The sequence below is a fragment of the Panthera leo genome, chromosome D3, assembly GCF_018350215.1.
Source record: "Panthera leo isolate Ple1 chromosome D3, P.leo_Ple1_pat1.1, whole genome shotgun sequence".
NCBI classification, from domain to species: Eukaryota; Metazoa; Chordata; class Mammalia; order Carnivora; family Felidae; genus Panthera; species Panthera leo.
Window position 1 is genome coordinate 41,565,529 of NC_056690.1, and position 24,355 is coordinate 41,589,883.

General features: G+C 37.0%; 1 protein-coding gene across 4 annotated transcripts in view; it reads left to right on the top strand.

Annotated features, from left to right (window-relative positions):
• Nucleotides 1–24,355, top strand: part of METTL4 (methyltransferase 4, N6-adenosine) — a 249,810-nt gene that overhangs the window by 10,573 nt on the left and 214,882 nt on the right. For all 4 annotated transcript variants that reach the window (XM_042911363.1, XM_042911360.1, XM_042911361.1 and 1 more), the window contains 2 exons: nt 11,827–12,196; nt 14,641–14,710. In XM_042911363.1, the coding sequence (XP_042767297.1) occupies nt 11,827–12,196; nt 14,641–14,710 (440 nt within the window). The remainder of the gene's footprint in view (nt 1–11,826; nt 12,197–14,640; nt 14,711–24,355) is intronic.

The following is a 24,355-nucleotide window of genomic DNA, read 5'->3' on the forward strand; positions in this document are numbered from 1 at the left end:
TCCTTCTTGTTGTCTTAGCTGGGGCAGTCAGTAGGCCTTACCTATGATTTCTTTCACTGTCCTTTATTGCTTGATGTTCTGTATCTTGAAAGTTATTGTTCCTGTTACTCCATCTTGGTTGAAAGTAGAAGTCTTTGGCTGTTTTGAACATTTTTTCTTTATCATTGAGTTTTAGCAATTTGATTATGATGTTCCTTTAGGCAGTTTTCCCCTCCTTTGTTTGTTAAGCTTGAATCTGTGAATAATAGTCTTTAGCAAATTTGGAAATTTTTGGCCATTACCTCTTCAAATATTTTTTCTGTCCTTTTCATTTAGACACTTGTGTAGTGTGTTGTTTTCAAGTGCAATAATCTTTTCTTCTTCAGTGCCTGCTATTAGTACAACCTAGTGTATATTTCATTTTTATATTGAACAGGCATACCTTGTTTATTGTGCTTTGTTTTATTATACACTTTGCAAGTTTGTGAGATCCCTGCATCAAACGAGTCTGTCAGCGCCATTTTTTTCCAACAGCATTTGCTCACTTTGTGTCACATTTAGGTAATTCAAATTTTGTTATTATGTTTGTTATATTTGTTATGGTCATCTGTGATGAGTGATTTTTGATGTTACTATTGCAATTGTTTTGGGGCACCACAAACTGTGCACATATAAGATAGCAAACTTAATTGATAAATATTATGTACTCTGACTCCTCCAGTCATCAGCTGCTCCTGTTTGTCTCTCTCTCTTTGGGTCTCCTTATTCCCTGAGACACAACGGCCTTGCAATTAGGTTAATTGATAGCCTTGCAATTTTCTCTAAGTGCTCTACTGAAAAAAAGAGTTCCATGTCTCATACATTGAATTAAAAACTGGAAATGATTAAGTTCAGTGAGGAAGGCATGTCAAAAGCTGAGGTATGCTGAAATGTTGGCCTCTTGCACCAAACTGGTAGCCAAGTTGTGAATGCAAAGCAAAAGTTCTTGAAGGAAATTTAAAGTGTTAACCCAATGAACATAGGAATTATACATTCAGCTTTATTGGTGATATAGAGGAAGTTTGAGTGGTACGGATAGGCGATCAAACCAGCCACAACATTCCCTTAAGTCAAGTCCTAGTCCAGAGCAAGGCCCTAACTCTCTTCAATTCTATGAAGGCCGAGAGGTGAGGAAACTGTAGAAGAAAAATTTGAAGCCAGCAAAAGTTGGTTCATGAGGTTTAAGAAGCCATCTCCGTAACATCAAAGTGCATGGTGAAATAGCAAGTGATGAAGTAGAAGCTGTATCCAGAAGATCTAGCTAAGGTCATTACTGAAGGTGGCTACACTAAACAAATTTTCAATGTAGATGAAACAGCCTTCTATTGGAAGAAGATATCATCTAGGACTTTCAGTGCAAAAGACAGGCTGACTCTCTTTTTAGGGACTACTGTAGCTGGTGACTTTAAGTTGAAGCCAGTGCTCATTTACCCTTCTGAAAATACTAGGGCCCTTAAGAATTATGCTAAATTTACTCTGCATGTGCTCTCTAAGTGGAGCAACAAAGTCTGGATGACAGCACATCTGTTTACAACATGGCTTACTGAATCTCTTCAACCCACTCTTGAGATTTACTCACCGGAAGAAAAGATTCCTTTCAAAATAGGGCTTATAAATAATGCACCTGGTTGCCCAAGAGCTCTGATGGAGATGTACAGTCAGATGAATGTTGTTTTCATGCCTGCTAACACAAAATCCATTTGGCAGCTTATGGATCAAGGAGTAATTTTGACTTTCAAGTCTTACTATTGAAGAAATACATTTCATAGGGTTATAGCTTCCACAGACAGTGATGCCTCTGATGGATATGGGCACAAAGTCAATGGAAAATCTTCTGGAAAAGATTGACTATTCTAGATGTCTCTAAGAACATTTGTGATTCATGGAAAGAGGTCAAAATGTCAACATTACTGGGAGTTTGGAAGAAGTTGATTCCAACTCTAAAAGATGACTTCGAGGGGTTCCAGACTTCAGTGGAGGAAGTAACTGCAGATGTGATGGAAATAGCAAGAGAACTAAAAGTGGATCCTGAAGATGTCACCCAGTTGTTGCAATCTCATAACAGAACTTTAAAGGGTGAGGGTTTGCTTATGATGAATGAGGGGTGCTTCTGAAGGATGAGCAAAGAAAGTAGTTCCTTCAGGTGGAAGCTACTCTTGGTGAAGATGCTGTGAATTGTTGAAGTGACAACAAAGACCCTAGAATATTCCATAAACTTGGTAAAGCAGCAGCAGAGTTTGAGAGGATTGACTCCAATTTGGGAAGAAGTTCTACTGTGGGTAAAATGCTATCAAACAGCATTCATGCTACAGAGAAATTGATGTCCATGAAAGGAAGAATCCATTGATGTGGCAAACTTCATTGTTGTCTTATTTTAAGAAATTGCCATAGCTGCTTCAACCTTTAGCAACCACCACCCTTATGAGTCAACACCCATCAACATGGAGGCCAGACCCTTCGTCTGCAAAAAGAATATGACTTGCTGAAAGTTGAGATAATAGTTAGCATGTTTTAGCAATAAGGTGTTTTTTAATTAAGATATGTACATTATTTTTAAAGACATAATGCTCTTGAGCACTTAATAGACTATGTCCGGTTTATAAAATATAGCTTACAGCCCTTGCCTTCAAATAATTCCTTTATTATAAAGATAACTTGGTTTATTCTGGTGGTCTAGAACCCAACCCACAATATTTCTGTGGTATGCTGTAGTTTTCTTCTCTGGAAGCTCAATTTTTTTTTAGTAGTTTTTATGTCTCTGAACATTCTCATTTTTTGCTTTACATTTTAGGACATATGAATATGGTTATGATAAGTGCCTTATTATCCTTTCTTTTTTGCTCTTGTTCTCAATCTTTTAAATGGGCTACAAGTAAATCTATTCATACATTTCTACTATTTGTATCATCTGTATTATTCCTATGTGTGATTATTCCAACATTATGTTGTGTTTCCTTCTTTATATACCTGATAATTTTTTTAAGTTTTTTTTTTCATTTGTGTTTTTTGAGAGAGACAGAGTGGGGGAGGGGCAAAGAGAAAGAGACAGAGAATCCCAAGCAGGCTCCCCACTACCAGCACAGAGCCTGACGTGGAACTCCCAACTTACAAGTTGTGAGATCATAACCTGAGCTAAAAACAAGAGTCAGATGCTAAACTGACTGAGCCACCCAGGCACCCCTATACCTGGTAATTTTAAATTTTATTGTAAGATGTTTCAATTGTAGCTTATTGGGTACTAAATATTTTCATTTTCCTATAAATAATCATTTTTAAAAAAATTTCAAAATGTTTATTATTGAGAGAGAAAGAGAGCTCATGAGCAGGGTAGGGGTAGAGAGAGAGGGAGACAGAGGATCTGAAGCAGGCTCTGTGCTGAAGCAGAGAGCCCAGTGTGGGGCTCAAACTCTTGAACTGTGAGATCATGACCTGAGCTGAAGTCAGACGCTTAACGACTGAGCCACCTAGGCACCCCATCATATTTCTATAAATAACTTTGAAACTGGCTGATCCTTTTGTGATTTTCCTTTTTCTTTTTTTTTTCTCTTTTTAAAAAATCTATTTATTTTTTAATTTACACCCAAGTTAGTTAGCATATAGTGCAACAATAATTTCAGGAGCAGATTCCTTAATGCCTGTTACCCATTTAGCTCATGTCCCCTCCCACAACCCCTCTAGCAACCCTCTGTTTGTTCTCCATATTTAAGAGTCTCTTATGTCTTGTCCCCCTCCTTGTTTTTATATTTTTCGTTTCGCTTCCCATATGGTCATCTGGTTTGTATCTTAAATTCTTCATAGGAGTAAAGTCATATGATACTTGTCTTTCTATGAGTGACTAATTTCACTTAGCATAATATCCTCAGTTTCATCCACGTAGTTACAAATGGCAAGATTTCATTCTTTTGGATTGCTGAGTAATACTCCATTGTATATATATATATACCACATCATCTTTATCCATTCATCTATTGATGGACATTTGGGCTCTTTCCATTCTTTGGCTATTGTTGACAGTGCTGCTATAAACATTGGGGTGCATGTGCTCCTTCAAAACAGCACATGTGTATCACTTGGATAGATACCTAGTAGTGCAATTGCTGGGCTATAGGGTATTTATATGTATAATTTTTTGAGGAACCTCCATACTGTTTTCCAGAGTGGCTGCACCAGTTTGCATTCCCACCAGCTGTGCAAAAAGACCCTCTTTCTCCACATCCTTGCTAACATCTGTTGTTGCCTGAGTTGTTAATGTTAGCCATTCTGACAGGTGTGAGTTGGTATCTCATTGTGGTTTTGATTTGTATTTCCCTGATGACGAGTGATGTTGAGCATTTTTTTTCATGTGTCGGTTGGCCATCTTGATGTCTTCTTTGGAGAAGTCTTTTGCCCATTCATGTCTTTTGCCCGTTTCTTCACTGGATTATTTGTTTCTTGGGTGTTGAGTTTGATGAGTTCTTTATAGATTTTGGATCCTAACCCTTTATCTGATATGTCATTTGCAAATATGTTCTCCCATTCCATTGGCTGCCTTTCAGTTTTGTTGATTGTTTCCTTGCTGTGCAGAAGCTTTTTATTTTGATGAGGTCCCAATAGTTCATTTTTGCTTTTGTTTCCCTTGCTTCTGGAGACGTGTTGAGTAAGAAGTTGCTGTGGCCAAGGTCAAGAGGTTTTTGCCTGCTTTTTCCTCTAGGATTTTGATGGCTTCCTGTCTTACATTTAGGCCTTTAATCCATTTTGAGTTTGTTTTTGTGTGTGGTGTAAGAAAATGGTCCAGGTTCATTTTTCTGCATGTTGCTCTCCAGTTTTCCCAGCACCATTTGCTGAAGAGAGTGTCTTTATTCTGTTGGATATTCTTTCCTGCTTTGTCAAAGATTAGTTGGCCATATGTTTGGCCATTTGGTCCATTTCTGGGTTCTCTATTCCATTCCATTGATTTGAGTGTCTGTTTTTTTGCCAGTACCATACTGTCTTGATGATTACAGCTTTGTAATACATCTTGAAGTCTGGGATTGTGATGCCTCCAGCTTTGGTTTTCTTTTTCAGGATTGCTTTGGCTATTCAGGGTCTTTTCTGGTTACATACAAATTTTAGGATTGTTTATTCTAGGTCTTTAAGGAATGCTGGTGTTATTTTGACAGGGATTTCATTGAATATGTAGATTGCTTTGGGTAGTATTGACATTTTAACAATATTTGTTCTTCCTATCCAGGAGCATGGAATCTTTTTCCATTTTTTTGTGTCTTCTTCAATTTCTTTCATAAGCTTTGTATAGTTTTAGGTGTATAGATTTTTCCCTCTTTGGTTAGATTTATTCCTAGGTATTTTATGGTTTTTGGTGCAATTGTAAATGGGATCGATTCCTTGATTTCTCTTTCTGTTGCTTCATTATTGGTGTATAGGAATGCAACCGATTTTTTTGCATTGATTTTATATCCTGCAACTTTGCTGTATTCATGAATCAGTTCTAGCAGTTTTTGATGGAATATTTTGGGTTTAGCATCATGTTATGTTTGAAGAATGAAAGTTTGACCTCCTCCTGGCCGATTTGGATGCCTTTTATTTCTTTGTGTTGTCTGATTGCAGAGGCTAAGACTTCCAATACTATGTTGAATTAACAATGGTGAGAGTGGACATCCCTGTGTTATTCCTGACCTTAGGGGCTAAGCTCTCAGTTTTTCCCCATTGAGGATGATATTAGCAGTGGGTCTTTCATATATGGCTTTTATGATCTTGAGGTTTGATCCTTCTATGCCTACTTTCTTGAGGGTTTTTAATCAACAAAGGATGCTGGATTTTGTCAAATGCTTTCTCTGCATCTATTGAGATGATCATGTGGTTCTTTTCTTTTATTGATGTAATGTACCACATTGATGGCTTTGTGGATATTGAACCAGTCCTGTATCCCAGGTATAAATCCCACTTGGTCGTGATGAATAATTCTTTTAATGTATTGTTGTATCCGGTTGGCTAGTATCTTGTTGAGGATTTTTGCATCCATGTTCATGTGGGAAAGTGGTCTGTAGTTCTCCTTTTTAGTGGGGTCTTTGTCTGGTTTTGGAGTCAAGGTAATGCTGGCTTCATAGAAAGAGTTTGGAAGTTTTCCTTCCATTTCTGTTTTTTGGAACAGCTTCAAGAGAATAGGTGTTAACTCTTCTTTAAATGTTGGGTAGAATTCCCATGGAAAGCCATCTGGGCCTGGACTCTTGTTTTTTGGGAGATTTTTGATTAATAATTCGATTTCTTTACTGGTTATGGGTCTGTTCAAATTTTCTATTTCTTCCTATTTCAGCTTTGATAGTTTATATATTTCTAGGAATTTGTCTATTTCTTCCAGATTGCCCATTTTATTGGCATATAAGTGCTCATAATATTCTCTTGTTATTGTTTGTATTTATTCTGTGTTGATTTTGATCTCTCCTCTTTCATTCTTGATTTTATTTTTTTGGGCCATATCCCTTTTCTTTTTGATGAAACTGGCTAGGGGTTTATGAATTTTGTTAATTCTTTCACAGAACCAGCTTCTGGTTTCATTGATCTGTTCTACTGTTTTTTTTTTTGGGGGGGGGGGTTGATAGCATTGATTTCTGCTTTAATCTTTATTATTTCCTGTCTTCTGCTGGTTTTGGGTTTTATTTGCTGTTCTTTTCCAGCTCCCTAAGGTGTAAGGTTAGGTTGTTTATCTGAGACCTTCCTTCTTTAGGAAGGCCTGGATTGCTGTATACTTCCTTCTTATGACCACCTTTGCTGCATTCCAGAGGTTTTTGGCTGTGGTATTATAATTTTCATTAGCTTCCATGTACTTTTTAATTTCCTGTTTAACTTCTTGGTTAGCCCATTCATTCTTTAGTAGGATGTTCTTGAGTCTCCACATGTTTGTTACTTTTCCAAATTTTTTCTTGTGGTTGATTTAGAGTTTAATAGAATTGTGGTCTGAAAATATGCATGGTATGATCTCCATCTTTTTGTACTTACTTAGGGCTGATATGTGTCCCAGTATGTGATCTATTCTGGAGAATGTTCCATGTGCACTGGAGAAGAACGTATATTCTGCTGCTTTAGGATGAATGTTCTGAATATATCTTTTAAGTCCATCTGGTCTAGTATTTCATTCAAAGCCATTGTTTCCTTGTTGATTTTCTGTTTAGGTTATGTGTCCATTGCTGTGAATGGGGTGTTGAAGTCACCTAGTATTATGGTATTATTATCATTGAGTTTCTTCATGTTTGTGATTAATTGATTTATATATTTGGGTGCCACCACATTTGGAGCTTAAATGTTTACAATTGTTAGATCTTCTTGGTGGATAGACCCCTTAATTGTGATATAATGCCCTTCTGCATTTCTTGATACAGTCTTTATTTTAATGTCTAGATTGTCGGATATAAGTATGGCTACTCTGGCTTTCGTTTTTTGACCATTAGCATGATAGATGGTTCTCCATCCCCTTACTTTCGATCTGAAGGTGTCTTTAGGTCTACAGTGGGTCTCTTGTAAACAGCATATAGATGGATTTTATTCTATTACCCTATGTCTTTTGATGGGAACGTTTAGAGTGAGTACTGAAAGATATGAATTTATTGCCATTATGTTGCCTGTAGAGTTGGAGTTTCTGATAGTGTTCTCTGGTCCTTTCTAGTCATTGCTGCTTTTGTTTTGTTTTTGTTTTGTTTTTTTGGTCTTTTCTCCCCTCAGAGAGTCCCCCTTAAAATTTCTTGCAGGGCTGGTTTAGTGGTCACGAACTCCTTTAATTTTTGTTTGTCTGGGAAACTTTTTATCTCTCCTTCTGTTTTGAATGACATCCTTGTTGGATAAAGAATTCTTGGCTGCATATTTTTCTGATTTAGCACATTGAATATATCCTGCCACTCCTTTCTGGCCTGCCAAATTTCTGTGGATAGGTCTGCTGCAAACCTCATCTGTCTTCCCATGTAGGTTTAGGACTTTTTTCCCTTGCTGCTTTCATGATTTCCTCCTTGCGTGAGTATTTTGTCAGTTTGACTATGATATGCCTTGTTGATGGTCAGTTTTTGTTGAATCTAATGGGGGTCCTCTGTGCTTCCTGGATTTTGATGTCTGTGTCTTTCCCCAGGTTAGGAAAGTTTTCTGCTATGATTTGCTCATATAACCCTTCTACCCCTATTTCTCTCTCTTCCTCTTCTGTGACCCCTATGATTCTGATGTTGTTCCTTTTTTAATGAGTGACTAATTTCTCTAATTCTTAAATCGTGGTCTTTTGCCTTAATCTCCCTTTTTTTCCCTGCTTCATTATTCTCTGTACGTTTGTCCTCGCTGATTCTCTGTTCTGCCTCATCCATCCTTGCCGCCACAGCATCCATCTGTGATTGCAGCTCAGTTATAGCATTTTTAATTTCATTCTATTTTTTACTTCTTTTATCTCTGCAGAAAGTAATTCTAATCTATTTTCAACCCCAGCTAGTATTCTTATTATTGTGATTCTAAATTCTGGTTCACACATCTTGCTTGTACTGTGTTGATTAAGTCCCTGGCTGTCATTTCTTCCTATTCTTTCTTTTGGGGTGAATTCCTTCGTTTCATCATTTTGAAGGAAGAAAAGAAATTAATACGGTAAAAAAAATAAAATTAAAAAATTAAATCAACACAAAAAAATCAAATAAGTGATGCTAGATCCTAGGTGTATTTTGGTCCGTTTGTTGAAAGGAGCTTGGTATAGTAGAGAAAAAAGGGAAAGATATGAAAAGAAAAAAAAGGAAAAAAATAAGAAAAGAAAAACAGAAAAATAAAATGTTTGAAAATTTGAAAAAGTGAATACACTAAAATATAATAAAATGAAATAATGGAAGTAAAATAGAATGTAAAACATTTATAGAAAAGTGAAAAATATTGTAAAAAATTAAAAAAATATTTTTAGTAAAAATGGAAAATAAAAATAAACTTCTTCTGTTTCTGTATTCAAGAATAAGAAAAGAAAAAGAAAAAAATTGAATAGATGGACCAGGGAACAGGCTGAAGATAATTGAAATTACATTGGTTTCCCCTAGAAGTCAAGCTATGAAGCACTTTATAGTCTGTAATTAAGCAGGTGGAGAGACTTGTGTTCCTGTAGCACGAGGTTGGCCAAGTTGGGTGGGGTTTAGTGTAACGGCTCCATTCTCCATTAGATGTCGCTGCTTAGCTTACTGGGGTGGATTGTTGTGGTGCATGTAGGTGTGTATGCGCATGTGTGTGAAGGCTGAGTATGGTGTCACCCAGCTACCCAGACTCTAGTATCAGAACTCTGTGCTCTCCCTGACTGGCAATCGAGCACCCCTCCTTTGTCTCCAGTTCTATCCACTCCCCACTTTTACATTCCATGACCAAGACATTAGGATGCCAGGTGGCATCTCCCTCCTGAGTTTTTCCCAGGTGTGGCTGTATTTCCCAACTCCTCACTTCTGAGGGACTGTGACTTTGACCCATTCTGACCCTCTGGCGGAGCATCTCACTGAGCAATGGCCAGGTGCTTGGCTGCCCCCAGGAACATTCGTGGGACCCTGCTGCTGCTGATTCCCAAAGACTGTGGCTGGGTGCCAGCCCGTCCCAGAAAAAGTTCATGTGATTGTACAGCAGTTCTTGACCAGCCAATGTGGTCATTCTCAGGTCCACTGGGATCTTTGCCTATGGGGTGACCACACATCCTCCACCAAATGTCCTCATAGCAGGGGAACCACCTCTCCCTGTGTGGCCTGAGGACCCCTTGGATCTCGTTCTCTGTTCCTGGGGATTCGCTGTTCCCATCACAACAGCTCTGGGTATCGAGCTGTGGAGTTTCAGACTCTGTGCTCCCTCTGTTTATAGAGTCTTAGTGGAATTTAAACCCTCTCCTTTCTACTTTCCCCCACTTTTTTTTTTCAGTCCCTTGCGTACTCTTTCTTTTCTCTCCAGCTGCTTTTGGGGGTTGGTGGATGCTTTCCTGTGCTCTCCCCCTGTCTCTATCCTCTCTCCACAAGCAAAAACAGCTCCCTACCCTCCGCTGTTTCTCTCTCCCCCAGTTCACCTCTCCATGCTATGTACCTGCCGAGTTCTGTGGTTCAGGTTGTTCAGATTGTTGTGTTAACCCTCACATCAGTTTTCTAGGTGTACAGTATGGTTTAGTGTTGATCTGGCTGCATTTCAGGGATGAGAGGCCCCAAAAAAACTTCCAGGCTGTTCCGCCATCTTGGCACCCTGTGATTTTCTTAAACAAAGGTTTTGAAGCTTGCTCTAAGCTTTTTTAGTTAGAACCAGAGCAGCCTTTATTTTAGAGCTATTTTTCTCCCCAACGTTGAGGCAATACCCTTTTGAATAGTCTACCTGTTGCTTTGTAAATTAGGAGATTTTCCATTCTGGCTGTTGGGAGCATTGTTCCCACCTCTCTATGAGCTCTGTGTATTGTTTCCTATGATCATTTCGCATCTATTTCTTTCCCTGGCCTTGGGTAGACTTAAGTGGACCCTTCTGCAGCTTATAAGAACTCTCTTTGTAGTCTCCTCTTTGGTATCCTGCCTGGCAAATTCTAGCTGCTTTGACCTTTCCAGACCTTTCCAGCCCCATCTTCCCAGGTCAACTCATGGACTCTGAATGGGTCTCCTTCTCTGTGCTGCTGGCTGGAAACTCTCAAGGTAGTAAGCTGGAGAAATCATTTTGTTTCTCCTTTTTTTTAGGGACCACTGTTCTTCATTACTTGACATCCATCTAAGGTCTGAAAGCCTTTTTAATAAATTACACATTTTATACATTTGTAAAAAGTAATTTCAGATGAAAAGTGAAATCTGACTTCTGGTACTCCATCTTGTCCAGAAGTGGAACTTAGATTTCAATTTTATAATTATTGTAGTTATATTTTCACAGAACTGTGTTTTTATGTTCATTTAACAGTTTCTTTTTTTTTTTTTATTAAAAAAATTTTTTTTAATGTTTATTTCTTGAGAGAGAGACAGAGTGTGAGTGGGGGGAGGGACAGAGAGAGAAGGAGACACAGAATCCAAAGCAGGCTCCAGGCTCCAAGCTGTCAGCACAGAGCTCAGTGCGGGCCTTGAACTCAGAAACTGCGAGATCATGACCTGAGCTGAAGTCGGACACTGAACCGACTGAGCCACCCAGGTGCCCCAACAGTTGCTTTTTTCTTTACAATTTAAGTACTATATTAGAGTTAAAAGGTATGTTTATTTTAAAAGTGGATCACTAAAGAAACAATATTATATGTGATTTAAACTTAGCTTGCTTTACAGATTAGAAATTCTGCTTTCTTTTGGAAACATGCATGTTATTAAATTCACCCTTGTTTTGTTTTTTTTCAAATTCATCTTAATACCTTTTTTTTTTTTTTTTTTTTTTTTTTGGAGAGAGAGAGAGAGAGAAGGGGGGGGGTGAGTAGGGAAGGGCAGAGGAATAGAGATAATTTTGATTGGCTCTATGCTCAGCCAGAGCCCAACCTGGGGCTCAATCCCATGACCCTGAGGGTCATGACCTGAGCTGAAATCAAGAGTTGGATGCTTGACTGAGCCACCCAGGCACCCTTCGTTTTAATACATTTTTAAGAATGTGTTTTTTTATGTGCATTATTTAGTTATTTAACTGTAAGTGAATTTATGAGGTTTGTTTCATTCCACTTTTAAGAAACAGTACTTCAAAGGTATACTCACATAGTTTTATTTTTACATTGTATGTTAAAATTATTTTAGTGTAAGCTTTAAAAATATTGATTTCATCCATAAGTTCAAATACTCAAAACATAGTAGGAATTTCATTATTTAGGTAATTGTTTTAATGTTAATGACTTTAATATACTGTAACAAATTTTTCTTACAGATCAGGGGACTGATTTTGGATGGCTCTTCGGAGTTAATCCAAGAAGGTCTCAAGAGTGGCTTTCTTCATCCACTTTCTGAAAAATGGAACAAGTGTAGTGAGCCCATTACTTTACCACTTGATACCTGCAATTTGTCAGAATTATGTGCAATGGCAAAGCATTTGCCTTCTCTGAATGAAATGGAACTGCAGGCATTACAATTGACGGAAGAGGATATGTCTGTTACAGAACAGGATTTATTTTCACGGATTGTTGAAAACAACTCTAGCTTTACAAAAATTATTACGTTAATGGGACAGAAATACCTGGTGCCACCAAAAAGCAGTTTTCTTTTGTCTGACATTTCTTGCATGCATCCACTTCTGAACTGTAAGTAATTATGCTATTAGAAAAATACAATTTTTCTGTGGCATTAAAAGTCAAGAGCTAGTCTGAATGCTGAATGAGGGTCAACATTTTATGAGGATAGGGTAAACACTTCATTTTCTCTGTGTAATTTTTGTTTAAAAATTTTAAAAGTGCTGAGTTTGGGTTTAAAAAATTAAAAAAAAATTAAAAAATAAGAATTATGAACAAAGCATCAAAAAGTAGTTAGTCCCCATGAGAGCAAACACAGTTGCTGCTCTGTACTTTGGAATTCAGGATACATTTGGTTTTGGCCAAACAATTTTATTTAAAATTAAAAAAAAAAATTAAAAAATTTTTTTTGGAGAGAGAGTGTGGGTAGGAGAGGGTCACAGAGAGAGGGAGACACAGAATCCAAAGCAGGCTCCAGGCTCTGAGCTGTCAGCACAGAGACCAACGTGGGCTTGAGCCTACAAACCATGAGATCATGACCAGAGCTGAAGTCAGGTGCTTAACCAACTGAGCCACCTAGGCACCCCTAAACAATTTTATTTAACTTTTCTTTATAGCAAATTAGAAACACTTCAGATATGAATATTTACACCCTAACCTTTTAGGGTTACATATTAAGCTAATGTTCACATTTATTGTCTAAAATTTCTTGAAATATCTTCCTGTATAATGTTAACACAATTTAAAGATTGAAGTCCACAGCTGAATTTGGATTTAGATTCTGAAGCTTAACTGTTAGTCTTTGGGCTAATAAAAAGAGCCTTGGTTTCCTAGTTTATAAAATGGGTATGATAATAACCTACTTCTGAAAGTCATTTTGAGGATTAAGTGAATTAATCTGCATCAATTGCTTATGTCAGGGACTTATATGTATTTAATAAATTGTTACTATTACAATCTAAGAGATGAGGTAGGAAAGAAATATTTAAATTTGCTATTTATTGTTATTTGGGCATTTAATAGCAACATTTTAAGGTATTAATTGACATAGTTCATTGAGGAAAAGCTTCTTTTAATTGCTATCAAGCCATGTTACATATGAGTGGTTATTCATGTCACAGATTCTTCAGGGTAGATGACAGGATAATAAATTAATGGGAAATTATGCTATGTTTGAATGCTGTTTTCCATTCTTTTTGATATTTGTCACTCTAATAGTTTGAAAACTGTTACTTCCTCATTTTAATTTGCACTGTTTTGATTATGTATGAAATTCTAGATTTACCAAAATATAGCTATGTTTTTAAAAGCTATGTTTATAAAAGGACAGCTCTTCCTTACAGTAAAATTCCAATTAATAAATGTGGGTAGACTGATAGAACTAGAAAGTTTCTATCTGGCAAACACCATAGTAATTGGATGTCAAAGTGGTAGGTGAAAAGATAAGACATGGGATATTTGCACGGTCTGAAAATATCTCCTTACATGATATTTATTAATTACAAAGGGAAAACTGGAGAAACTTGGTAGACAGCACTTTAACCAAGTGGTTAAAGTTAGTATCACCAATAATGAGACATTTTGACATCTCTTATTTCCTGATTACTTTGGTAATACTCTTGCCAAAAATTAATAACTAAATTTAATCATGAGGAAGTACCAAACCCAAATTAGGAGACATTCTATAAGATAACTGGCCAGTAGCCTTCAAAATGTCGGTAATAAATGACAAAAAAAGACAGGAACTTTTCCAGAGTGGAAGAGATTGAGGACACATGGCAACTAGATGCAATGTGTGATCCTGGTTTGGATCCTGGGCCAGAAAAAGGCAATTGTAGACAATTGGGGAAGTTATATTATGGTGGGCATATCAGGTTTAAGATAAATTATTTCAAAAGAAAGTTTAAAAAAAGTAAAGCAAAAAACCCAAAAAACCCCAAAAAACTAACCCCTCCTACATTTGAAAGGACCATATTAACATGGCTACAAAGATTTATAGGGCATTTACAGATGATTGGTATCTAACTAAGTGAGCTGTAGTTATTTTCAGGTAGTCTTTGAATAAATAGCAATAGGTGAAATTATGTTAAAATTCTAGCTGTACTAAATTATAAGGGAAATTTAATTTTTCTAGGTTAAATTATTCTATTTGAATAAATGCTACAAATCCTTTTGTTGCATTCCATTATATTTGTATCTGTAGTAAATGCACTTTTAATTTTTATTTATTTATTTTTTAATGTTTATTTTTGAGAGAGAGAGACACACACAGAGTGTGAGTGGGGGAGGGGCAGAGAGAGAGGGAGACACAGGATCTGAAGCAAGTTCCAGGCTCCAAACTGTCAGCACAGAGCCTGACGCGGGGTGGCTCAAACTCACGGAACGTGAGATCATGACCTGAGCTGAAGTCAGACACTTAACTGACTGAGCCACCCAGGCGCCCCATTGCACTTTAGTTTTTAAAGTGATCATCTATGGAACGTACTTTCTGAAATACCTTGTGTGTTTGTTTTCAGGTAGGAAAACATATGATGTAATTGTGATAGATCCACCATGGCAGAACAAATCAGTTAAAAGGAGTAACAGGTAAGAATAAACAAATTAACCTATTAGATGTGGTTTCTAAAAGATATTGTCCTTTGTAAATTCTAGTTACATATGCCAAAAGCATTATTTTGAGATAAAGTTTGTCTGAAACTACTAAAATATTTTCATTTAAATTTTGTTTATTTTTAAAAATATTTATGTGTCTATGTACATATGTTTGTATGTATTTATTTAGAGAGCACACGTGAGCCTGGGAGGGACAGAGGGAGAGGGAGAGAGAGAATCTTATGCAGGCTCCAGGCCCAGTGTGGTGGCTCAACTCAGGGCTTGAGCCAAAATCAAGAGTCAGATGCTTAACCAACTGAGCCACCCAAGTGCCCCTTTTCACTTAAATTTTTAATTTCCCTAAATAGGTAATTCTCTTGGATTAGAACTATGTATAGGTAAAATAAAAGTGTCACAAGTGATATACTTATTAATGACTGAGGTTACTGACTGAACTAGTTCATGGATATTTCTATAACACCAAATGGCAACATTTTTGCCTTCTTTGATATCAAATTTTTAACTTTGGAAATATGTACCAAAATATGGGCATACCTTGTTTTATTGTGCTTCACTTTGTTGTGCTTTGCAGTTATTGCCTTTTTTTTTTTTTTTTTTAAATTGTAGGTTTTTGGCAACCCTGCATTCAGCAAGTCTTTGGCATCATTTTTCCAATAGTATTTGCTCATTTTGTGTCTCTCTGTCACATTTTGCCATATCTCAGACTTCTTCATTATATTTGTTATGGTGATCTGTGATCAGTGATTAACTCACTGAAAACTCAGATGATGGTTACATTTTTTAGCAATGAAATATGTATGTTGTTTTTTAAGAAATATTGCTGTTGCATACTTAGTTGATGAGTGTAGTATAAGCATAACCCAAAATTAATTTGACTCACTTTTTTAAAGTGATATTAGCTTTGTTGTGGTGGTCTGGAACTGAACCTGCAGTATCTCTGAGGTATGCTTGTATAGTTTTCCTCAGTAGCTGCTATGAATGAATTTGTCTACCCTATCTTTAACTTTTTTACTTTGTCAGCTTTTTTGTATGTCATCTCTTAGAGTAATCAGTTTAATTACTAAGAGGACATTTCCTTTTTTTTTTTTAATGTTTATTTTTGAGAGAGGGAGGGGGAGCGGCAGAGAGAGAGGGAGACAGAATCTGAAGCAGGCTCCAAGCTCTGAGTGGTCAGCACAGGTCCCCATGAAGGGCTTGAACTCACAGACCACGAGATCATGACCTGAGCCGAAGTTGAACGTGTAACCGACTGAGCCAGCCAAGTGCCTCTCCTTTTTCTTTTTTTTATTTATTTTGAGCGGGGGGGAGGAGCAGAGAGAGAGAGAGAGAGACAAGGAGAGAGAATCCTGAGCAGGCTCCATGCTGTCAGCACAGAGCCCAGTGCAGGGCTCCATCTCACAAACTGTAAGGCACCACCTGAGCCAAACTGAAGAGTCTGCTTAACGGACTGAGCCACCCAGGTGCCTCGAGGACATTTCCTTTTAATAGTTTTTTTTTTAAACTTTAAGTTTTCCTCTCTTATACTAGTGAATATCTTCAGTTATATTTCCTCTGAATGTTCAGGTCTAGACTTGAACACTTCCTATTACCTTGACTTCAACTTCATGTGAAATTTCTTTATCTCCACAATTATCTCCAGTTTTCTTGTCGTTTTTTGTTTATGAGCTGGGATATTTTTCTCTTAAAGTTGCAAGAATCATACAGAGTATTCTTGTATCCTCTATGTGTGTGTTTGTATGTAGATATCTATACATAATTTTTTCTAAGCCATTTGAAAATAAATTATTTAAGAGAAAAAGTAAGTTACTCTGAAATATTTCATTCTATATTTCCTAAAAACAAAGAAATTCTCACATGTAATCATAATGCAATTGTCAAAATAGGTAATTAACATTGATATAGTACTGTTACTGATATAGCACTAGTATCTCATATATAGACCTTATTCAGGTTATCAGTTATCTCGGAAATTTTTGGCAAAATAAAATCCTGGATCATGCCTTATATTCAATTGTCATGTCTCTTTAGTATCCTTTAATTTGGAAGTTCCTGAGTCTTTTCTCAGGAACTTTTCTCAGGTGTTTCAGGAAATTGACATTTAAAATTTTTTTTTATTTTTTATGTTTATTTTTGAGAGAGAGACAGAGCATGAGCAGGGGAGAGACAGAAAGAGAGGGAGACACAGAATCTGAAGCAGGCTCCAGGCTCTGAGCTGTCAGCACAGAGCCTGATTTGAGACTGGAACTCATGAACCGTGAGACCATGACCTGAGCTGAAGTTTGATGCTTAACCCAAGTGAGCTATCCAGGCATCCTGGCAATTGACATTTTTGAAAGTAGCAATAAAAAAGTAATACAGCATCCATTGATGAGTCTTGCCCAAATCACTTATTTTTAAGGTAGTTGCTAAATGGTGATTGTACATGTGTGGGCTCATTTTTGGGCTCTCTATTCTGTTTTGTTGATGTACGTGTGTTTCTTTGTACCATTATCATACATTTAATATACTTTGAAATCAGTACGATCTTCCTGCTTTGTTCTTAAGACCACTTTTGCTATTTAGGGTTTTTGTAGTTCCATACAAATTTTAGGATTCTTTGTTCTAGTTGTTAAAAATGCCATTGGTATTTTGATAGGGGTTGCGTTAAATCTGTAGATTGCTTTGTGTAGTATGGACATTCTCATGATACTAATTCTTCGAGTCCGTGAGCACAGTGTATATTTCCATTTATTTGTCTTGTCTTCAGTTTTTTCCATCTATGTCTTACACTTTTCAAGAGTACAGGTCTTTCACTTCTTTGGTTAAATTTTTTCCTAGGTATTTTATTCTTTTTGGTGCAATTGTAAATGGGATTGTTTTCTTAACTTCTCTTTCTGATAGCTCATTATTAGTGTACATAAATGCAATGGGTTAGATTTCTGTATGTTCATTTGGTATTGTGTGATTTTCCTGAATTATTTTATTAGTTTTAATAGTTTTTCAGTGGAGCCTTATGGTTTTCTCTAGATGATTATTATGTCATCTGCAAGTAGTGATAGTTCTACTTATTCTTTTTCAATTTGGATGCCTTTAATTTTTTTTTTCTTACCTAATTGATGTGGCTAGGATTGCCAATACTATGCTGAATAAGTGGTGAGAATGGGTATCCTTGTCTTGCTCCTAATCTTGGAGGAAATGCTTTCAGCTTTTCACCACTCAGTATGATTTTCCCTGAGGGTTTATCACATATGGCCTTTATTATACTTGGTGTGTTCTTTCTGTATCCACTTTTTTAGGGTTTTTATCATAAATGGATGTTGTATATGTCAATGCTTTTTTTGCATCTATTGAGGTGATCATATTTTATCTTTAATTTTGTTAATGTGGTACATTATATTGGTAAATTCCACTGGGTCATTGTGTATGATCCTTTTAACATGTTGATTTTGATTTACTAATATTTTGAAGAGGATTTTTGCATCTGTGTTTATTGGGGATATTGGCCTGTAATTTTCTTTTTTAGTGGTATCTTTGTCTGATTCTGGTATTGGTGTTCTGCTGGCCTTGTAAAATGAGTTTAGAAGAATTTCTTCCTCTTCAATTTTTTGGAATAATTTGAGAAGAATAGTTACTAACTCCTCTTTAAATGTTTAGTAGATATCATATATGAAGCAATGTGGTCTTGGACTTTTGTTTTCTGGGAATTTTTAAATTACTGATCCAATTTCATTACTTGTAATTGGTATATTCGGATGTTCTATTTCTCTGTGATTCAGTCTTGTAAGGTTGTGTGTTTCCAGGAACTTATGCATTTCTTCAATGTTTTCCATTTTGTTGGCACATAATTTTTTTTAGTACTCTTCTGTGATACATAGTCTCCTACGTATTTCTGTGGTTTCAGTTGTAACTTCTCTTTCATTTTTGATTTTATTCATGTGAGCCCTTTCTTTTTTCTTGATGAGTCTGACTAGGGTTTTTCAATTTTAACTTTTTAAAGAACCAGATTTTAGTTTCATTGATTTCTTCCTCCTCCTCCTCCTGCTCCCCTTCTTCTTGTTCTTGTTCTTGTTCTTCTTCTTCTTCTTGTTCTTCTTCTTCTTCTTTAGTTTCTATTTCAGTTATGCCACTATAATCTTTTTTTTTTTTTTTTTTATTTCCACTCTAAACTTTGTTATTTCCTTTTTTCTACTAACTTTAGGCTTTGTTCTTATTTTTCTAGTTTAGGTTATATTGTTTATTTGGGATTTTTCTTCTTTCTTCTTTTTCTTTTTTCTGCTACAAGCTGCTTTATTGCTCCTTCTTTCTACATCTCATGTCAGCTGTTGCTCGTGGCCTGGGACCAGCCTGAGTGTCACTACCCAGCAGGCCAACCATACAGACTATCCACAACTTCCCTTCCTTTCTGGAAAGCAAGAAACCTCATTTATGCCTCCACATGCCAGCTTCAAGAGGTCTGACACACAGCTGTCACAGTGTCCTTTTGGGAAAACAGTTTATTCTCCCTAGCCTCAACTGAAAGCCCCTTTTCATTTTAGTACATGTTTACTCCAAATTACAGAATTCTCAGTTATCAATAAGTATAGTAATTTGGTTTCCTAATTATTAGACTTGTAAACTTAAAAATTCTTCCTTCCCAAACACCCAAGTACCCTACAGCTAAACCTCAGGGATTTTTCTTGTTTCCTTAGGTAGGTTTGTATCACTATGAACGTCTCTCTTAGGACTGCTTTTGCTGCAATTTTGGAAAGTTGCAAAAAGATGGAAAAGTGTTTCCATTTTCTTTTCCTCTCCTCTCCTCTCCTCTCCTCTCCTCTCCTCTCCTCTCCTCTCCTCTCCTTTCCTTTCTTTTCTTTTCTATTTCTTTTTTTAATTTTGGAGAGAGAGTGCAATTGGGGGAGGGGGCAGAGGGAGAGAAAGAGAATCTTAAGCAGATGGGCCCAATTCCATGACCCTGAGATCATGACCTGAGCTGAAATCAAGAGTTGGACACTTAACTAAGCCACCCAGGCACCCTGTGTGTTTCTATTTTCATTTGTCTCAAAGTATTTTTTGATTTCCTCTTTGATTTGTTTGTTTACTCATTGGTTGTTCAGTAACAGTTTTTACTGTTTTACTGAACAGTTGTTCAGTAACAGTCTCCACATGTTTATGGTTTTCTTTTAGTTTTCGTCTTATAAATGATTTCTAGTTTCATACTATTGTGGTTGGAAAAGATGCTCCATGTCTTTTTAAACTTATTGAGACTTGTTTTGTGGCCTACCACATGATCTGTTCTAAAGAATGTTCCATGTGCCATTAAAAAAAAATGTGCATTCTGCAGTTTTGGGGTGAATTGTGCTGTATATATTTATTACATCCATCTGGTGTAGTGTGTTGTTTAAGGGCAATATTTCCTTATTGATTTTCTATCTGGATGATGTATCCATTGATGTAAGTGGGGTATTGAAGTCCCCTATTATTATTGTATTAACGTCAATTTCTTCCTTTAGGTCTTTTAATACTTGCTTTAAATATTTAGATGCTACTGTGTTGGGCTTATAAATATTTGTAACTGTTGTATCATCTTCTTGGATTGGCTCCTTTGTCATTATGTAATGCTCTTCTTTATCTTTTGTTGTAAAGTTTATTTTGTCTGATATGAGTATTGGTACTTCAGCCTTCATTTTGGTTTTATTTGCATAGAGTACCTTTTTCCATCACTTTATGTTTTTAGTCTATATGTGACTTTAGATGTGAAGTGAGTTTCTTCCAGACAGCATATAGATGGATCTTATTTTTTTAGCCATTAAGCTTCCCTATGTCTTTTGACTGGAACATTTTAGTCCATTTTATTTAAAGTAATTATTGATTGGTATGTATTTACTGACATCTTAATTGTTTTTTGGTTGTTTTTTTAGTTCTTCTGTGTTTCTTTGTCCTTCCTTTGGTCTCTTCCCTTGTGATTTTATGGTTTTCTTTAGAGTTATGTTTGGGTTCTTTTGTCTTTATGTTTTGTATATCTGTTGTTTCTGTTTTTGACATCATATTTTACATCTTTTTAAATTTTGTATCCCTTAACTACTTATTGTAGCTATAGTTGAGTTTAAGTTTTTAAAAAATGTTTATTTTTATTTTTAAAAAAATTTTTTTAACGTTTATTTATTTTTGAGACAGAGAGAGACAGAGCATGAATGGGGGAGGGTCAGAGAGAGGGAGACACAGAATCCGAAACAGGCTCCAGGCTCCGAGCTGTCAGCACAGAGCCCGACGTGGGGCTCGAACCCACGGACCGTGAGATCATGACCTGAGCCGAAGTCGGCCGCTCAACCGACCGAGCCACCCAGGCGCCCCCAAAAATGTTTATTTTTGAGAGAAGGAGAGTATGTGTGCATACATGTGCATGTGCAAGTTGGGGAGGGGCAGAGAGAGAGGGAGAAAGAGGATCTGAAGCAGGGTTTGCACTGATAGCAGAGAGCCCTATGCAGGGCTCAAACTCACGAACTGTGAGATCATGACCTGAGCCAAAATCGGATGCTTAATCGGGTGCTTAATCGACTGAGCCACCCAGGTGCCCAAGTTTACTTTTTTTGTCTTTATCCTAAAACTAGCTTTTTAATTGGTTCATCTACTGCTGCCTTTACTATAGTTTTTGCCTTTATGAGTGAGATTTTTTTCTTTCATATATTTCCCTATTTTTAGTCATGGTACTTTATTTTCTGCTTGAAGAAGATCTTTTAACATTTCTTGTAAGGCTGGTTTAGGATGAATTCCTTTAGTTTTTGCTTGTCTGGGAAACCCTTTATCTCTCTTTCAATTCTGAATGACAGCCTTGCTGGGTATTTTTGGTTGTAAGTTTTACCTTTTCAGCACTTTAAATATATCCTGGTACTCCCTCTGGCTTGCAAAGTTTTTGCTGAAAAATGAGATGATCAGGGTGCCTGGGTGGTTCATTTGGTTTAGTGTAGTGTCTGATTCTTGATTTTTGCTCAGGTCGTGATCCCAGGGCCATGGGATCTATCCCTGCATCAGGCTCTGTACAGAGCATGGAGCCTGCTCGAGATTCTCTCTTTCTCTCAGTCCCTCTCCCCAGCTTGTGTGTGTGCTCTCTCTTTCTTTCTCTCTCTAAAGTAAAAATAAAATGAGCTGATCATCTTACGTAGTTTTCCTCATTTATTACTATTGGTTTTTTTATTGCTGCTTTCAACATTCATTAACTTTTGCTATTTTATTATTTATAATATGTCTTGTTGGAGCTCTTTGGGCCCATTTTATTAGGGGCTCTTTATGTTTTCTGCATTTGGTATGTATTTCCTTTCCCAAGTTAGGGAAGTTTTCAGGCATTATTTCTTCAAATTTTCTGGCAGTTTTCCTCTCTCTTTTCCTTCTGGGACCCATATAATGAGAATGTTGTATGCTTGTTCCAGAGGGCCCTTAAAACTATCCTCCTTAAAAAAATCTTCTTTGCCTTTCTCATTGTATAATTTCAACTGTTCTCTCTTCCAGATTGCTGATTCATCCTTCTCTCTTATGTAATTTGCTTTTGGTTCTTTTTAGTGTATTTTTCATTTCAGTTATTCCTCAGCTCTGATTGGTTCTTTTTTAATATTTTCTTTCTCTTTGTTGAAGTTCTCACTGTGTTCTTCCATTTTTCTCCTGTATTTGGTGAGCATCTTTATGACCATTACTTTGAACTCTTTATCAGGTAAATTACTTGTCTTCTTTTCTTTAGGTTTTTCTTTTTTTCTGGTGTTTGGAATGTATTTCTCTGTCTCATTTTGTTTGACTTTCTGTGTGTGTTTGTATGAATTAGCTAAAAGAGCTAACTTTCTTGGTATTGAAGGAGTGGCCTTGTGTAGGACTGCCTGCTGTGTAGGCAGTGTGCCCGATGACTTTGGCAGGCTGGCTAGAGCTGGAGTGGGCATGGCTTGGAGGTCCTGGGACATGTGCTGTGGCTACCTCTGTGGAAATGGTGGAGCTGGAGTGGGTGTAGGCTGGGTATGTCCTATGTGGATGTGCTATGCTGGGCTGCCTTTGTGGAATGGCTGGATTTGGCATAGGCCCATTGGGTTCTGGAGGGTGTTATGTCAGGGCTGACTTGGCAGGATGGCTGGAGCTAGGGCTGACATGGCTAGGGACCTGTGTACTGTGTGGGGGCTGTCTTTGAGGGATAGCTGGAGCTGGTGTGGGCCAGAGGTCTAGAGTGTGCTGGGGTGGCCCTAGCAAGTTGGTAGAGTACCTGGACCCTGGTCTTGTTTATGGTATGAAGGTGGATGTAGAATGTAAAAATGCCTCTTAACCCCAGTGAGAGTTCCAGTGGTTTTATTACCTATTTATTCAATGCTCTAGTATGAGTAAATGTATTTCCTTCATTTACAGTCTATTTGCCTTTTAAACTGCTATGCCTGGGAGCAGGTGAGTCAGTGTGCTGGCCTCTCATCAATACCCTTCTCTCCTCTAGTCACCTAGTCAGGAGTGGGGTTCCTGTTTTATCCATATTTCTCCTACTTTTTCCTGTTGGTCCCTTTACCATTTGTTGTGTAGAAGCTGTGTAATCAGCCCTGTCTTCTTCCAGAGGAATTGTCTCTATATAGGCCTAGATTTAGCATGTGGGAGGAGGTGAGTTCAGAGTCTTATGTTGCCATGTTGGACCCTCTTAGCAAATTTTAATGCTTTCAGTCTGTTCTGTATTTTAGTTACAAGGGTGAGTGATCTCTTTTTTCTTTTGTTATTATATTATAAACATTAGATTGTGTGCTCTTTGAGAGAAGGGTGCTAATATAGGTTTTTAAAAACTGAGATAAAATTAACCATTTTCTCCACTTTAAAGTGTACAGTTTAGTGGTTTAATTCATTTACAATGTTGTCCAACTATTACCTTATATTATTCTGGAATATTTCCATCACTCCCAAAAGAATCCTTGTTCTTCTCAGTTCCCCTCTTTGCCCATACACTGGCAGCCATTAATCTTCCTTCTGTCTCTATGAACCTACCTTTTGGGACATTACATGTAAATGAAATCATATAACATGTGGCCTTTGTGTCTGGCTTGCTTCATTTGATATTTGTTTTCATGTTTCATCCATGTTTTAGCATATATCAGTATTTCATTCTTTTTAATGGCTGCACAATATTCCATTGAATGGATATATCTATACATCCATATATATCCCTGTATATTGAGGTATATATATATATATATGTGTATATATATATACCTTAATATATTATAGGTTCAGCAGTTGGTGATGTTTGCATGATTTCCAGCTTTTGGCTGTAATGGTGCTATAAGCATTTGTATATAAGCTTTTCCATGAACACGTGTATTAAAGAATTTGGCCTTGCCCAAACAGAAGTTTGACCTTTGTCTTCAGCTTCTGGGAGGTAATCTGTATTATACCTGATAGGATTATTTTTATTTTAGTGTGCTTGAGTTGGGGGGTGGGGAAGTTGGGACACTGGTTACATAAACAGTTTTAGGGTAGGGACTGTCTACACTAGAGACAGTCTGGTGTCATTTAAGGTAGGAGCTTTGAGTCCCAATGGTATTAGTTGACCTGGAGACTGAGTTCAACCACCTGGGCAATTAGTCACTCTGTCATGCGTATGTAATGCATCTCCAGTTAAAACTCTGGACACTGAAGCTGGGGTAAACTTCCCTG